We start from the raw sequence: 18,347 nt of genomic DNA on the forward strand, positions 1-18,347 counted from the left end.
CAGTCAAGGGTTCCAGTACCTCAGAAATAGCACTTGGGTGTCAGGATTCTCTCTAATCTACACCAACTGAAGTGTCCAGGGCAGGTCTAGTGGAACCTGGTCAGCTGGTCTCTTCAGGAAAACTAGCTTTTTGCAGATTTTGTGTCCCTGTAGCTTAAAAGGATGTCAGACAATTGATCCTTGTAGTAAACTTCTTGCTCCTTGGTACATACAGAAGTAGGCCTTGCCCATAGGTTACTCCTCACAGGCCACTGCACAGGTGCAGTCCATCTTGTATCTCCCACAGGTCCAGCAGGGTTCTGAGGGTACTGGGGTTGCCACATTTATGTCTGGTGCCAGCCTTAGGGTGGGAGAAGCTCCTGGCCATTTCCTAACCAATGGGGTAAAAGGTTCCAGGGGTGACCCTCTCTACGTTTGCAGCACGTCCTGTGTGTTTTAATGCAAACTATCCAACAGTGTCCCCTCCACCTAAACCAACATGGCAGAACCTTTCTTCACCCGTGCAGCGCTTCCTGTGCCCACCCAGGGGTGTGGCTATGATAACGGGCAAACCTTCCCTAGTGGTTATTCAAAGTCAGCTCTGGGGGCAGTGCCTATCCCACTGGGTGTGTTGTCTGGTCGGCGGGCAGGATAATAGAGGGGGGAGGGCCAGGTGAGGAAAAGGGACTAGGACTGATTTAGAGTGACCTCTGGGGCGGGGCTCTTTGCATCTTGTTTGACATTAGAGTGCAAAGTCCTGCTTGAATGTCACATCCTGCCTGATAGGTCTGCTGGGTTTACATATACATTTGATGTGCACTCCAAAGTTTGTCAAATCCTGCAAAGCTCCAGACTAGCATCAAGAATTATGACGCTAGTCCCCTAACTACCGCCATGGTGGCCATATTTTAAATACGGCGCACACATGGTGGAGTAGGGGGGTGATAAGGGGTGCAAGAAAAGTGGTGCTGCAATGTGTGCAGCGCCACTTTTATTAAATATGCCCCTAAGTGCTTCCCTTGAGGCCCTGGAGGCTTTAGAAGTGTATTCCTGTGGTGCATTGAAACGTAAAGTTCTAAAGTCAGAAAGTAAAGTCTTTGACCCGGACGACCCTGGTTAGTGTATCCAACCCCTGTTCTACTGCAGTCAGCGCCAAATTGTGCCTAGGTCCTCTTCTACAGTGAACCTTGATTTTCATTGGCACTTAGTGCTTCTTGGCGCTACGTCTAGTTAAGACTTTACAAATTCATATCTCCGGTTTCCACTATTGGATTTTTGTCATTTTTATCTTTATTAAACGTTTCTTCATTTTTATATTCATTTTTGAATTTTTTGCTCTAAGTTAAGAATGTATACTCTGTGCCATAGCTATCAGGAGGTTGAGCTCAGGTTTAATTAGTGACTTTAGTGGTTTGCCCTGTCAAGGATTGAGAATATTTCTTGAGGTGAGTACTTATCCATTTCAAACAATGATCTAATTTCTCACATTGGCCCTGGGTGTCCTGACTTCACTTCTCCCTCCCATCCTCCCCAAGGTTCTCAGACACAAGGATAACCCTCTCTCGGGCAGAGGCAGGGACTGCGGCCTTCAGAGGACCTCTAATACCAAGAAAAGAAAAACTGTCTGGGCCCAGACCGAATTTAAGTTTTTTCAGGAGTTCGGCCATGTGAGAAGAACAAGCATAGATAGACAAGTAGATCACATGTGGAACCAAATGACTACACGTGTAACCAACAGAATATGTGTGAGACTCGCAGAGCAGAGAGGTGGCGGGTAGAGCACAGTTGAGATCAGCCGAGTACACGTGAAACCAACAGAGCACGTGTGAGATCACCAGAGTGTAGGAAAGATTAGCAGAGTCCTTGTGAAATTAACAGAACATGTGTGAGACCAGCAGAGTACAGAGGAGGTCAGGAGAACTTGTGTGAGACCAGCAGAATACAGAGGAGGTCAGGACAACTTGTGTGAGACCAGCAGAGTACAGAGGAGGTCAGTAGAGCTTTTGAGAGATGAGCAGAGTACACGTGGAACCATCAGAGCATGTGTGAGATCAGCAGAGAACACGTGGAACCAGCAGAGCATGTGTGAGATCAGCAGAGTACACGTGGAACCAGCAGAGCATGTGTGAGATCAGCAGAGTACACGTGGAACCAGCAGAGCATGTGTGAGATCAGCAGAGTACACGTGGAACCAGCAGAGCATGTGTGAGATCAGCAGAGTACACGTGGAACCAACAGAGCATGTGTGAGATCAGCAGAGAACATGTGGAACCAGCAGAGCTTTTGAGAGATGAGCAGAGTACACGTGGAACCAACAGAGCATGTGTGAGATCAGCAGAGAACATGTGGAACCAGCAGAGCATGTGTGAGATCAGCAGAGTACACGTGGAACCAGCAGAGCATGTGTGAGATCAGCAGAGTACACGTGGAACCAACAGAGCATGTGTGAGATCAGCAGAGTACACGTGGAACCAACAGAGCATGTGTGAGATCAGCAGAGTACACGTGGAACCAGCAGAGCATGTGTGAGATCAGCAGAGTACACGTGGAACCAACAGAGCATGTGTGAGATCAGCAGAGTACACGTGGAACCAGCAGAGCATGTGTGAGATCAGCAGAGTACACGTGGAACCAGCAGAGCATGTGTGAGATCAGCAGAGAACACGTGGAACCAACAGAGCATGTGTGAGATCAGCAGAGAACATGTGGAACCAGCAGAGCATGTGTGAGATCAGCAGAGAACACGTGGAACCAGCAGAGCATGTGCGAGATCAGCAGAGTACACGAGGAACCAACAGAGCATGTGTGAGATCAGCAGAGAACATGTGGAACCAGCAGAGCATGTGTGAGATCAGCAGAGAACACGTGGAACCAGCAGAGCATGTGCGAGATCAGCAGAGTACACGTGGAACCAACAGAGCATGTGTGAGATCAGCAGAGAACACGTGGAACCAACAGAGCATGTGTGAGATGAGCAGAGTACACGTGGGACCAACAGAGCATGTGTGAGATCAGTAGAGAACATGTGGAACCAGCAGAGCACGTGTGAGATCAGCAGAGAACACGTGGAACCAGCAGAGCATGTGCGAGATCAGCAGAGTACACGTGGAACCAACAGAGCATGTGTGAGATGAGCAGAGTACACGTGGAACCAGCAGGGCATGTGTGAGATCAGCAGAGAACATGTGGAACCAGCAGAGCATGTGTGAGATCAGCAGAGAACACGTGGAACCAGCAGAGCATGTGCGAGATCAGCAGAGTACACGTGGAACCAACAGAGCATGTGTGAGATCAGCAGAGTACACGTGGAACCAGCAGAGCATGTGTGAGATCAGCAGAGTACACGTGGAACCAGCAGAGCATGTGTGAGATCAGCAGAGTACACGTGGAACCAGCAGAGCATGTGTGAGATCAGCAGAGTACACGTGGAACCAACAGAGCATGTGTGAGATCAGCAGAGTACACGTGGAACCAACAGAGCATGTGTGAGATCAGCAGAGAACACGTGGACCAGCAGAGCATGTGTGAGATCAGCAGAGTACACGTGGAACCAGCAGAGCATGTGTGAGATCAGCAGAGTACACGTGGAACCAGCAGAGCATGTGTGAGATCAACAGAGAACACGTGGAACCAGCAGAGCATGTGTGAGATCAGCAGAGTACACGTGGAACCAGCAGAGCATGTGTGAGATCAGCAGAGAACAAGTGGAACCAGCAGAGCATGTGTGAGATCAGCAGAGAACACGTGGAACCAGCAGAGCATGTGTGAGATCAGCAGAGTACACGTGGAACCAGCAGAGCATGTGTGAGATCAGCAGAGTACACGTGGAACCAGCAGAGCATGTGTGAGATCAGCAGAGTACACGTGGAACCAGCAGAGCATGTGTGAGATCAGCAGAGTACACGTGGAACCAGCAGAGCATGTGTGAGATCAGCAGAGAACACGTGGAACCAGCAGAACATGTGTGAGATCAGCAGAGTACACGTGGAACCAGCAGAGCATGTGTGAGATCAGCAGAGTACAGGAAAGATCAGTAGAGCACAGGTGAGATTAGCACATCTCCGATGAGGCCAACAGAGCACAGGTGAGGCCAGCGGAGCTCAGGTGAGACCAGCAGGACACATACAGGGACCAACAGAGCAGTCCAGCAAAGCACCTGTAAGACCACCAAGTGTAGGTGACAAACTGAGACCACAAGTGAAGCCAGAAGAAGGCTCAGTAGATGCTACCTGGTATTACCAGAAATAAAACAGGTTAGACCAAAAGAGCATAAATGAGTCCTGCACAGGTGAGTCTAGAAGAGCCTCGGTGAGACCAGCAGAGCACCAGGGAGATCACTAAGATGATCATGAGCATGATCAGTAGATGCCACAGGTGTGACCAGAAGAGCACAGGTGACACCATTAAGTCCAGAAGCGGCAGACATGCAGAGCACAGGTGAGACCAGCAGAGCACAGGTGTGACCAGCAGAGCACAGGTGAGACCAGCAGAGCACAGGTGAGACCAGCAGAGCACAGGTGAGACCAGCAGAGCACAGGTGGGACCAGCAGAGCACAGGTGAGACCAGCAGAGCACAGATGAGACCAGCAGAGCACAGGTGAGACCAGCAGAGCACAGGTGAGACCAGCAGAGCACAGGTGAGACCAGCAGAGCACAGGTGTGACCAGCAGAGCACAGGTGAGACCAGCAGAGCACAGGTGAGACCAGCAGAGCACAGATGAGACCAGCAGAGCACAGGTGAGACCAGCAGAGCACAGGTGAGACCAGCAGAGCACAGATGAGACCAGCAGAGCACAGGTGAGACCAGCAGAGCACAGATGAGACCAGCAGTTCACAGGTGCAACCTGAAGAATACAGGTGACACTTACCCCATATGTGACCAGTGACCAAGACAGCACAGGTGAAGCTAGCAAAATGCAGGTGAAGGCATTATATGACAGGTGAAGTCAACAGAGCTCAGGTGAGATCATCAGATCTCAGGTGCAACCAGCTCAGACCAGGGGAGAGCAGCAGAGCACACATCGAGCCAGCAGCGCATCTTTGAAACCAGCAAAATGCAGGCGAGCCATACAGACCACATGTGAGGCCAGAAGAGCAAAGGTGAGACCAACAGAAGAAAGGGGGTACCTGGAACTACTAGAAGAACACAGGCTAGACCAGCAGAGCACTAGTGAGTCCTGCAGAGCTGAGACTAGAAGAAACTAGGTGAGACCAGCAGTGCATAGGTGAGACCACTAAGATGGATGCATGATCAGTAGATGGCCCAGGTGTGACCAGCAGAGCACTAGTGAGTCCTGCACAGGCGAGACTAGAAGAAACTAGGTGAGACCAGCAGCATACAGGTGAGATCGGCAGGGCACAAGGGGACCAGTAAGCTTGAGGCGTGGTTGACAGATCACAGTTGTACCCAGCAGAGCATGAGCAACACTACCAACTCCATTAGCGGCAGACCAGCAGAGCACAGGTGAGACCAGCAGAGCACAGGTGAGACCAGCAGAGCACAGGTGGGACCAGCAGAGCACAGGTGAGACCAGCAGAGCACAGGTGAGACCAGCAGAGCACAGGTGGGACCAGCAGAGCACAGGTGAGACCAGCAGAGCACAGGTGGGACCAGCAGAGCACAGGTGAGACTAGCAGAGCACAGGTGAGACCAGCAGAGCACAGATGAGACCAGCAGTTCACAGGTGCAACCTGAAGAATACAGGTGACACTTACCCCATGTGTGACCAGTGACCAAGACAGCACAGGTGAAGCTAGCAAAATGCAGGTGAAGGCATTATATAACAGGTGAAGTCAACAGAGCTCAGGTGAGATCATCAGATCTCAGGTGCAACCAGCTCAGACCAGGGGAGATCAGCAGAGCACACATCGAGCCAGCAGCGCATCTTTGAAACCAGCAAAATGCAGGCGAGCCATACAGACCACATGTGAGGCCAGAAGAGCAAAGGTGAGACCAACAGAAGAAAGGGGGTACCTGGAACTACTAGAAGAACACAGGCTAGACCAGCAGAGCACTAGTGAGTCCTGCAGAGCTGAGTCTAGAAGAGCCTCGGTGAGACCAGCAGAGCCTCGGTGAGACCACTAAGATGGATGCATGATCAGTAGATGGCCCAGGTGTGACCAGCAGAGCACTAGTGAGTCCTGCACAGGTGAGACTAGAAGAAACTAGGTGAGACCAGCAGCATACAGGTGAGATCGGCAGGGCACAAGGGGACCAGTAAGCTTGAGGCGTGGTTGACAGATCACAGTTGTAACCAGCAGAGCATGAGCAACACTACCAAGTCCATTAGCGGCAGACCAGCAGAGCACAAGTGAGACCAGCAGAGCACAGGTGAGACCAGCAGAGCACAGGTGAGACCAGCAGAGCACAGGTGAGACCAGCAGAGCACAGGTGAGACCAGCGGAGCACAGGTGAGACCAGCAGAGCACAGGTGGGACCAGCAGAGCACAGGTGAGACCAGCAGAGCACAGGTGAGACCAGCAGAGCACAGGTGAGACCAGCAGAGCACAGGTGGGACCAGCAGAGCACAGGTGAGACCAGCAGAGCACAGGTGAGACCAGCAGAGCACAGGTGGGACCAGCAGAGCACAGGTGAGACCAGCAGAGCACAGGTGGGACCAGCAGAGCACAGGTGAGACCAGCAGAGCACAGGTGAGACCAGCAGAGCACAGATAAGACAGACAGAGCACAGATGAGGCCAGTAGTCTATAGGTAACATCGGCAGAGGTTAGGCAAGACCAGCAGAGTACAAAGAAGCCCAGGGAGTACATTTGCAAACTGCACACAGAATCAGCAGAGCCAAGGTGCAACTGGCAGAGCAGAAGTGAGGCCAACTGAACAGATGTGTAACCAGCAGAGGTCAGGTACCACCACCAGAGCCCCAGTGAGGCCAACAAAGCACAGGTAAGACCACCAGAACTCAGATGCAACAGCAGAGCTCAAGGGTGAGCAACAGAGCACACGCAAGATTGGCAGAGCACAGTTCGCACACCAAAGGTAGAGGCGACCAGAAAAGCTCAGGTGCGATAGGCAGAGCACAAGGAAAGCAAACCAGTCACACATTAGGCCAGTGGTCTGGCAGGGCCCGTCCTTAAGGATGGAGGGGCCCCGCCATCCCAACTTTCTGCAGACATGAAGAATGTCTGTCAGGCTGAGCAAAGGTCAGCCTGACAGACACTCCTAGGTTAAGGTCAGGCAGCTGGGCGCTATACATACGCTAAATGTGTAGGTGCCTAGATGCCTTCAATTTTGGCAGGTTGAACATTTTACAGCCCTGTGGACATGACCTACTGAGCCCAGCAAATAAGTTGGTGGTCATTCCCCTCATGATGAGGGGGACCGTCCTTGATGGCTTTGGACCTGATCACTTCAGTTTTAACCCTGAAGTGCGTAGGGCTGGTGCTCATCAGCGACATCTTGTCTCAGACTGGTGTGAGGTCAGCAACTCTCACTGACTTCATCCCCCTCTGTGACAAGTGAGGAACTGACACCTCCTCTGACCCAATGAGAGGAGGCGGCAGTCCCAGTCTTCGAGGAACCGGGGAGGCTTCCCTCCCGCCGTCCACAATCACCGCTGCAGCTGACAAGTGTTTCTTTTTCATGTTTGGTGTGTGCATACATGTCTGTATGTATGAATGTATATGTATTTGTGTGTGTGTGTGCTGTGAAAGGGTGTGTACTTCTGTCAGTGTGGGTGAATGGTGGACGTATGAGTGCACATTTATGTATGCATGGCTGTGAGTGCGTGTGCATCTAGATGGGTGAGTTTATATGTGTGCATGTGTGGCCCACCAGTTCCCCTCCTGCTTGAATTAAGGGCCACCACTGCCAGTGGTTAAATTCATCACCAGATCAGCCATTACCCATGGGGTGAGTAATTCATAAGAGAGATCAACAATCTACAAGTGAGGCCAACAGTTTCAATTGAACCAAACATTTCACAAGTGAGACATTTATAGTGGCTGTTTAAAGCAGCACTACCTTAAATGGCTGCTGCCTGCAATAGTCTTCATTTAGCCCTAGCCCTGGTCTCAATCCCCTTGAGGCAGTGGTTAATTTGTAAATAAAAAAATGCCGGTGCTCAAAGCTCTCTTCTGAAACACACGACTGCTGCATTTAAATGTGCGAAGGCTGAATGCTGAAGCAGCGTAATCCTGAAGCCATTGTGAGTCTCTTTAATCCATTTACAGCCACTCCCTGCCCCTTCAGCTCACTCTTGCAGCTTTCTTCCTTCTCCCTTTGTGACGCTTTTCCCTCTTTCTTTGCTCTGTCTTACCTATATGTGTCTTTTGCTTGCAGTAATTGCCTAATGCAGAAAAATAAGTGCCGGCCCTCAAAAATAAGTACCAGGGCCCCCACCTGTTACCACCGGCTCAAATTAAGCACTGCCTTTTGGCCACCTCACCTATCACCTTCCCTGCATACGTTTTACAGTTTAAAGCACAGCCTGCCTCTAATGTGGCAACTACTTACCTTGATCTGCAGAACAATTGAGTCCTTTGGCATTCAGGTATGTGCGGCCCTCCAGGGAGGGGGTGATCTGGGAAGCAGCCATTGGGTTATTGAACTTGCCCTCAGGGATGGCTCTCAAGGCAGCTGCCAGAGTCTTGTTACAGTCCCATTGGGAGGAGTTGCAGTGCTGCTCGGACACAAACAGGGCCTGTGTGGAGGGAAAAGGGAATCTGGTGAGGTGAGGAAGCACCATGATGGCCCTTAGTCATGTAGGCCCCACCACGCTGTGTTGTGCTGTGTTACTTTGCTGTGGTATGTTATTCTATAGTATGCGTAGTGTCATCCTATGTTGTTATAACATATGCTTTTTATAGAGTACGTTATATTCGTCTGCTACATTATTGTATATTCATTTGGAACATGTTTTGTTATATGATTTTATGTTACATTTCTTTTATGTTACCCGGTGACATGTTATGTTTGTATGTTCTCAGATAATATTGTATTTTGTTATAATTATCACGCTTTAGTTAACCATTTCTCTTCGTGATGTGTTATGTTGTAATCATACCCCAGGGTATATTAAGTTTTATTACTTTATATAATCTTACATTATGCTTAGTCTGTTTCATGAATACATTATGTTATATAAAATATAATGCAATTCTGTGTCATATTACATGTTTTTGTCATGTTGTTATGTTTTTATAGTATAATATATATTAGTTGACTATAGTGATAGGGTACGTTTTAGGGTGTTATTGATATTTTACTGCATGTTATGTTTTCATGGTATAGGATGCTATATTGTTGTTGTACATTGTCATGCAATATATCAAATTGTTATGTTGTAGCATGCCATGCTGTTGCAGTGCACCATTACTGCATGTGTTAATGGTGTGTTATAATATGACATGCTGCGTTGTTTTGTTATTTTATGCTACAGACTGTCATGCTGTAAATTGTTCTGTTTTAATACAAGATGATATACAAATCTTTTTTTAATATGGTTTATGTTTTCATATAGTGGTACCTTGTCATGCTGTTATTGTGCAGTATGATATGCTGTGATGATATGTCTTTATGTCATTCCGGCATGTTATTTTGCATTGATATAAGTTATGCCACAGTGTTAGTTACTTTCTGTTATAGTATTGTGTGTTCTTATACTAGATTGTTCTGTATTGGTATATTATGTTAGAGCTGTGGTTCCCAACCTTTTGACTTCCGTGGACCCCCACTTTATCATTACTGATACCCGGGGACCCCCACTGAATCATTATTGGAATTTAGGGACCCCACTGAGTCACTACTGCAAGCCAGGGAAACCGACCTAAACAGACCCCGACCTAAATGATTTGAACCACAAAACAATACACAGAAATACAGAAACAAGCATTCATCAAACACATACACAAATGAAAGAACATTTTATTTAATTTGCAAACAAATAGAAATAAAATAACAAATTTAATAGGAAGGTTGGAGCTCTTCTGAATCCAAATGAAGCCACATATCCTTGGTACTATATTCTGATTGAGACACCTGCGCTGCTCCCATGAATCAATCTGAGGACACTAATTACATTTTTAGCCTCAAAATTTCTAATCCCGTGACATTTACAGTCTGTCTTAAAAAATGTAATTATACATTTAGGGCCATATGTACGAACACATTTTCCCATAGACACAGAATGGGTAAAACCCTTTGCTACATCTGGCCCTTAGCTACTTCATACACACTTATTAATCTGTTAATATTATTCAATTTTCTAAGCAGCCTGTCCCTAAGGAGCCTAGCTGGACACCGACGGGTTCCCGGACCACAGGTTGGGACCCACTGTATGAGAGCATGAAGATAAACATGCAGCAATGAAACTGCACCCCTGGTGTACAGGGTTTGCTGGCGGCATTGACAAATATGTTTGCTTTTTTTATATTTCTATTGCCATGCTATATCATACCATATTGTGTTATATTATAATCAGTAATGGTGGTTGCAGTAAGTCATTTGATTATTTTTTTTATATATTACTAACTTTACAAGACTTGACCCAAGAGGAAACCTATAGGAAGTTAATAAAATGTCAGAAACAATTTACAAAAAGTAAAAACAATTAAACCTTTATGCTACACTTTTTTTTATTGATTTTATCATATCAAATATATAAAAATAGAACAACAGTCCCTGCAGAGCAGCATATCTAAAGAGCAATAGCCGCCCACTGCAGTATTAACATACATTCCATACAGGAGAAATCAGACAGGTACACATTGATCATTACAATCCAGTTTGTTCTTCTAAATTTCCCATCCATTAATTGGGGACAAGATCTGTACGGAATTACCACGGGGCAATTTCTGCCAGAGATGCAGTAGTGATAACATACAGTTGGATAAGGGATATCAACAGATATAAACAAAAGTGGCAGGTGGGGAATACAACCAGACAACAACAGCCATTCACCTTCCTGACATAGATGCCAGCGTACAGAGGGGTCAGTAATTTGTCCGGGCTTCTTTGGTTATATCACTCACTCGTCTTGGGCCGCTAAGAAATTATTCAGTGGGGTCCAAATATCTTTGGGTCTAGACCCTTCAGGCATCAGGCTCCAGAAGACTATAAGCTGATCATGACAAAAAGCAGCATCTTTTAGCCATTCAGAGCGGCGCGGCGCTCTCGTCCCGCCCCAGCACATGGCCACTCTACGCTTGGCTAACAGCAATAGTAGGCCCACTAAGCGTCTGTGTGTTGCCCTGATGTCCTCCACGCACCCAAGCAGCGCGATTCTAGGAGTGGCAGGAATTTCTAGTTCGACCATTTCAGAGATTACATTGAAAACTGCCACCCAGAAGGCGTAAACATCCGCACATTCCCACGCCAAATGTAAAAAACTAGCCTCTGGCGCCCGGCAGCGCGGACAGCGCGCATCTTCGCGCAACCCCAAGGAGTGCATCCGCACTGGGGTATAGTATAGTCTGTGCAAAAATTTTAAATGCAGCAATCTAAACCTGTAATTTGGCGTCAACGCTCTCATATGCGCACAGCAGGTACGCCACAGAGCCTCCGAGATGAGTTCTTCCAGATCCGCCTCCCACGCTAGTCTAGACGGCTCCCGGAGATTATTCCTCTGTTCCTGCATACAGTTATATAATTTGGTGACCAGCCTATTATGAGACCGCGCGCAGCAGAGGGACTCCAAAGAGCGGAACTCCACCGGGGCCTCATCCGAACTCCACAAGCGGTTCCGCAAAAAAGAACGAACTCGGATCACATACATACGCTGAAGCACTGTGCACTCGCGACCAGCCAGTATCTCAGATACATCAAGCAAGCGATCATCCATCATCCAATCTCTCAATTCAGTTAGGCCAGCATCTCGGAGAAACCCACGTACTCCACCGTCACGATACAACTGCTCGTCAGCTATCGCCATTACCGGTAAGGAAGGAGCGAACGGGACCGAAACCCCGGACCGCCGCATCAACATACCCCACGCCCGCATCGTACATGCCACCGTGTCAATCCCCCGCACCCGGGACGGTACACGTCCTCCGAACGTTCTCGCCAGGTCGTCCGGCCACACAGAGCGGCAGATAACGGATAGGATTCAGCCAGTAATACGCCTGAGCACATAGATAATACAGCTCCATATCCGGTGCAGCGAGCCCACCTAGTTCAAATGGCAACGTCAGCCTCTCCCATGAAATACGCACGCGTCGGCCCGCCCATACCAGGCAGATCAGTGCTGAGCGCAGACGCCTCAGGTAACTTCTCGGAAGCGGGAGAGGGAGATTCACAAATAGGTACAAAAATTTCGGTAGAACTACCATCTTTCCAATAGCTATACGTCCTATCAATGACAGCGGGAGGGATCGCCAGGACTCTACCTTCCCCTCCAGCCACGTCAGAGCAGTGCCATAGTTAGCCAGCCACAACTCCTCCACATCACAACTCAGCTGTATACTCAAATACCGCACCGGTCCATCCGCCCACACCAGAGGGTATCGAGAGTCATACCGCGGCACCCTGGGGGTCAAAGGCAGCACCACTGATTTAGACCAATTAATATTAATACCTGAAAAGGTACCAAAACGCACGATCTCATCAAGTAGTGCATCCAGATTCTGGTCGGGATTCCTTACATATAATGCAATATCATCTGCATACAGAGATATCAATATTGGTCGCTGCCGGAATTGCAATCCTCTGTCGTTATAATTATGTCGGAGCCGGGCCGGGCCGGCAGGGGCTCCATTGCCGCAGCAAAAAGGAGAGGGGATAGCGGGCAACCCTGGCGTGTGCCGCGCGCAACAGGGAACGGGGCAGATACATTCCCATTAAGGCGCAATCTAGCAGTGGGCAATGTATACAGCAATCTAATCCAGCGGAGGAAGCGCGCACTAATTCCCACCCGGCCCAACAGAGCGAACATATAGTCCCATGTCAAGGAATCAAATGCTTTAGCTGCGTCCAGGAAAACAGCTGCCGCATTGTCATCTTCTACCAGTGTTCCCGCTACTGCGAAAAAGGTGCGCAAATTGTGGCCCGTAGACCTTCCCGGGACAAAACCCGACTGATCCGGGAGCACCAAACTGGGGAGAAGAGGCTGTAGCCTCGCCGAAATCATCTTCGCTAGGATTTTGTTGTCAATATTTATCATGGAAAGCGGGCAGTACGAGTCGCATTGGGTCGGATCCTTTCCAGGCTTCAGGATTGTCACTATCAGTGCCTCCCGGAGCGAGGTCGGGAGCGACCCAGTCTCCAGGGCTTCTGCATAGACCTCCAATAGTCGAGGGGCTAATATATCCACATACTCTTTATAAAACGCAGAGGTTAGGCCATCCAGTCCAGGTGACTTCTCTCCAGGTAAGCCGCGTATGGCCGCAGTCACCTTCTCCACTGTGAATGGTTCATCTAAGTATTTCCTATGCACCTCATCAAACCATATTAACGCAATATCCTCAAAGGGCATCTGTGCATCAGTCACACCAGCTCCCGTCGGAGCTGCATAGAGCCCAGCGTAAAACTCAGTGAACACCTGCATAATTCCCCCCGATCCCGACACACTCTCACCCCCTCCATCCATGACCTCAGAGACATAGTCATTGGCTCAAGGTTTACGAAGTAAAGCTGCCAATGTACGTCCAGCCCTTTCACCCTCCCCATACTGACGTGCGCGAGCCTCCCTCCTGAGGAAGCAAATTTCCCTAAGAGAAACCTCCTCATCCAGCGATATGTCTTGGCGGATCTCCGCAAGGACTTCATTAGACCAGTTAGATTCCAGTCGTCTTTCCAGCTCAGCAAGCCGTGACTCAATTTCAGCCATCTCTCGTCTCAGTGTTTTAACTATACCGTGTTGTTTCGAGATACAAACCCCTCTGATAACAACTTTAAATGCCTCCCAAAGGGTTCCTGGGGACTCCACCGATCCCTGATTCTCTGCAAAGTACATTTTAATCGCCTCCCGCAGTTCCTCACGGAAGGCTGCATCGCGAAGCGCCCCCCTAGGCAGCCGCCACATAATAGATCTACCTAGTTCAGTCGGTATCTCCAGTTCCAGACACACCGGCGAGTTATCTGACAGCGTACGAGGAAGATGTTCAACCGCTCTAGTCCAGGCCAGCATGTCTCTGGAACCCAGCCAGCGGTCAATACGAGACCAGCTACCATGCACATAATTCAGACATGTACCCTCTCTCGCCACTCCATTCCGCTGCCGCCACAAGTCAACTAGCGCACCATCATGCATCACGGCCTCCAAGGCCCTAGCCGCCGCAACATGTTGCATCCTGGCCTTACTCTCCCTTTCCAGCTTGGCATCAAGTACGACATTAAAATCTCCCCCCCAAAGCACCGCACCCGGCCCCAACGACTCCACCAGGCGCCACAGCTCCATGAAGAAACCTGGATCATCAACATTCGGCCCATACACAGCGACTAGGCGGCACGGCTTGTCCAGTAACACACCACTCATCAGTACGTATCTGCCATTGGGATCTACCAGAACTTTTTTCGTTCGCCACTGCAGACCCTTGAGAATAAGGACTGCGACTCCACGGGAGTAACCCGAGTATGTTGAGCAATGCATCTCACCTACCCACCCAGATTTTAGTCTGTGTGTTGTGGACTCCACTAAGTGTGTCTCCTGAAGCATACATACATCAATTGCATGTCTCTTAACATATGCAGCCACAAGTCGAGCTTTCCTACTATCATTAAGCCCTCGTACATTCCAAGTCAAACATCTGATCCCAGATACTTCCTCACCTCTCGGCCCCATCCACAGTCAGCCAGTTTTGCATGCAAAGGCCAATCCCCACCTGCCATAAAGTTTGCAAGGAAACAAATAGAACATTCATACATAAATGAAGGGACAATACCCCACTAACATGTGAGAAACCCCCCACCCACTCAGGCCCCCCAATCGGACCCAACTAATTACCCACCCATCTTGGCCCCAAAACCCTCCTCGAAAACAAGAACAGTGAATAACAGAACTCATCCCAGGGGCTATGACCGGCCTAGTATCTCTCCACCCAGATGGCATCGGGAGAGAGGGCCCATGGGCCAATCACTAGTCACTTAGCAGCTGGGACCAGGCAAGGAGCAGCCGGCGCGCCCCAGCAGTTCCAACAATGGGTGTCAGGTCGATCGGAGCATATTAGTCATTGTCACTTAGGGCAGCGCCGTCACGGCCACGGCGCTCTGTGGTGTCCCGCTCCCTCGGCAGCTGTCGAGCAAACTTGGTCGCTTGTTTCAAGTCCGTGAAATAGTGCATCTTACCCTCATGTCGCACCCTCAGCTTGGCAGGATATAACAGGGCAAAGCTCACTCCTGCCTGAGATAGCAGTCGTTTAACCGGCAGAAAGGCACGTCTCTGGGACTGCACACCAAGTGTATAGTCTGGGAAGAAATTTATTTCGGAGTTCTTATAAAGTAACGGACGTCTCTCCCTTGCCAGACGGAGTACAGCGTCACGATCACGGTAATTTAATAGACGTGCAATAATTGGACGTGGGGGAGTCCCCGGAGGGGGTCGGGGTCCCAAAGATCTGTGAGCTCTCTCAACCACCAACATCCGAGAGAGCTCACCGGCGAACAACTCAGAGAACATCTGTTCAATAAAGTCTTCCATTCGCCCCATATCGGTCGCCTCCGGCAGTCCCACAATTCGAATGTTATTGCGGCGTGATCTTGATTCCAAGTCCTCGTTCTTGTTACGTATGACCTCAAGGATTCGGTCCATACGTGCGATCTGTTCCCTATCACCCCGGCGTGCATCCTCTATCTCAGATGTACGTGACTCCAAGGCCTCAAGCCTGGTGTCGTGATCGTCTACGCGCGCCCTAATGCGGTCAAGCTGTTCGGTGACATGATCCAGTTTGATGTCAATGCCCGCCAGGCTGGCCTTAAGTTCCAAAAACATGGACTTCACCGATGCCTCAGGGCTATCCTCTCCATTCGGCTCCTCACAGCGCTGGGAGCTAGCAGCAGCGTTCTTTTTTTCCCCACCTTCGAAGGTAAGTTTGGCCTGACGTTGATCAGCCTTACCCATAGTTCCACCCTGCTTCAACACCTCCGACCAGGTCCAGGTAAGTAGAGCCAAGCAAAGGGAGGCCCAGACCCCAGCAACCTCTCCAGTTAACGCAGAGCTCACCGCGGGCTCCTACTTCAGCAGCTGGGCTCGTCAAGTAACGGGATCTCAGAACATCAGCTTATCCTCACAGGCCCAATCAGCCCGCACTGCTCATCCGGGTAGTCGCCACTCGTACACCCTCCTTGGGCCACCGCAGTCACAGCCTTCACCGCCCTCCGCCGGGCCTCACTTCGTATCCCTGAGTTAGCGGCCCGAGGGGCCCGCCCGAATGATCAGTCCGTTTTCCCAGATACCAAGTAAATGAAGCTACGAACCTCGAGGGCCCCCTCGAGGCTTTGCCTCGACGGCTTGTCTCCTTACGGGCCTCCTCCTCGCCCGTTTAAGCCGCCGGGCCCAGAGGTAGCTTCAGGGCCCGTCAGAGCCTCCTCCGCGTTAGCGCCACCAAGGCCAAGCTTATTGCAGGGCCGCGACGCGACCACGTCGCCTAATGGCCCCCAGGCGCACACTCGCGCCCGATCACATACCTCCGGGAGCAGTCGCGGGCCTCAAGTCCACCCACACGCTATGCACCTTGCGTAGCTCCACGCACGGCCACACTCCTCAGAAGCCGCCGCGGGCCTCCACGCTCGTCCGCTCGCACCACGTTCTATCTGCACGAGCGCCCCCGTCAGCAGGCCCGCCCGCGTTCCTTCACCGCTGCTCCGACCGCTCTGCTGCTCCTGAGCCGCCGAAGGCAGCCCAGGGGCTTCTCTGAGCAGAGCGCGCCAGGCTCACGCGCGCCAGCACCGTCGGATATGATAATAGTCGGATAAACGGCCCCGGACCAGGCAGAGTCTCACAAAGTGACGGCCATCTTGCCCGGCGGTCAGGCCACGCCCCCGCCAAGCCACCTTTATGCTACACTTTAAAAAAAGAATATATATATTTTTTTTTAAATGAAACATTATGAAAGCTTGTCATGGATTTTGAGTTCTGCCCAGTGCGAGTAACATTTGTGGGAAGAAATTCAATAAAGCAAGGGTAAACTGTGGGAATAACTTTATCTCTAAATATTTAACCTTTTTTGAATCATAGGTTTTTCCAGTCTTGAGTCCTTTTAATAACTGTTTCTTGAAGACAGGTCCTCTCTAGGAGGAGTCTGATAGAGACATGCACAAAGCAGCCACCATACTCCCATCATTGAAAGAGAGGGATGGGTAAATGTACCAACGATTCCAGATGGGGGAGTTCATTCCAGATAACTTCATTATCAATTTTGTGAACTCTCTGATGTAGTACCAATGTAGAAACTATAGCTCCTAGAGGCTGGCAAGAATGCTCAGGAGCACTGTGGCAGATATCTAAAATGGTTGGGTATACTTTTAGGGCTCCCGTGATATGAATACTCTTAGCAGCCTGCCCCTTGAGGGTTGTACTCTGCTTTCATCCCTTAAACGATGTCTCGTCCATTCTCTCCTGCCAAAGCAGAAGTGGTGGGAGTCCATTCCTACTCCAATGGAATACACAGTAAAACTAGGTGCCCTGACTGTGAACACACAGAAGAACCAGGTACCTCACCTTTGAATACACAGTAGAACTAGGTGCTCTGTCTCTGAACACACAATAGAACTAGGTGTCCCATCTCTGAATACACAGTGGAACTAGTAGCCTCTTCTCTAAATGCACAGTAGAACTATGTGCCTGATGCCTGAATACACAGAAGAACTAGGTTCCCCGTCTTTAAAAACACATTAGAACTAGGTACCCAGTCTTTGAATACACAGTAGAACTAGGTGCCCCATTTCTCAGGCTGAGCATCTTGTCTTGAACAACAGGAGGGGCCTATTTGTAATGTGTCTTCAATTGGGTACATTTACCACATGCTGTAGTTGAGGAAAAATAATCTTCAAATTGTATTTATATGTCAGGACAGTATGCCAATTAAGATAAGGCACGCACAAGAAATGACGAAGGACTTAGCACATGCTGGGAGAAAGCTATATTACCAAACATTATTCTGGCACTAAATTGTTTTAGCCATGTGTAGAAAAGTGGTATTATATTTACACTGATCTGGATTGGCAGTGTTCTTACTAGATCAGCCTCTGTTCTTTGGACACAGAACTTTATTAACTGACATAGCAATTATACATCGATCAACAGATGATAATTTATCTGAGATGTTGTTATCTGTCTGCTCCTTCTCCTAGTTTCCTCTGCAGCTCTGGATTCAGTCAATTGATCCTGGAGATCTCAGATGGTGCTACTGAGATCATAAACAGACTCTTACACCCACCACCCAACAGTGAAGTCCAATCAAAACCACACAAAGGGAGTG

At 49.4% G+C, this 18,347-nt stretch overlaps 1 protein-coding gene across 1 annotated transcript in view; it reads right to left on the reverse strand.

Moving 5' to 3' along the window:
- Positions 1-18,347, reverse strand: part of LOC138293701 (transcobalamin-1-like) — a 70,148-nt gene that overhangs the window by 21,685 nt on the left and 30,116 nt on the right. The window contains exon 6 of the mRNA XM_069233024.1: positions 8,452-8,638. Coding sequence (XP_069089125.1) covers positions 8,452-8,638 — 187 coding nt within the window. The remainder of the gene's footprint in view (positions 1-8,451; positions 8,639-18,347) is intronic.

This window comes from Pleurodeles waltl, chromosome 4_2 (genome assembly GCF_031143425.1).
Source record: "Pleurodeles waltl isolate 20211129_DDA chromosome 4_2, aPleWal1.hap1.20221129, whole genome shotgun sequence".
In the NCBI taxonomy this organism is placed as follows: domain Eukaryota; kingdom Metazoa; phylum Chordata; class Amphibia; order Caudata; family Salamandridae; genus Pleurodeles; species Pleurodeles waltl.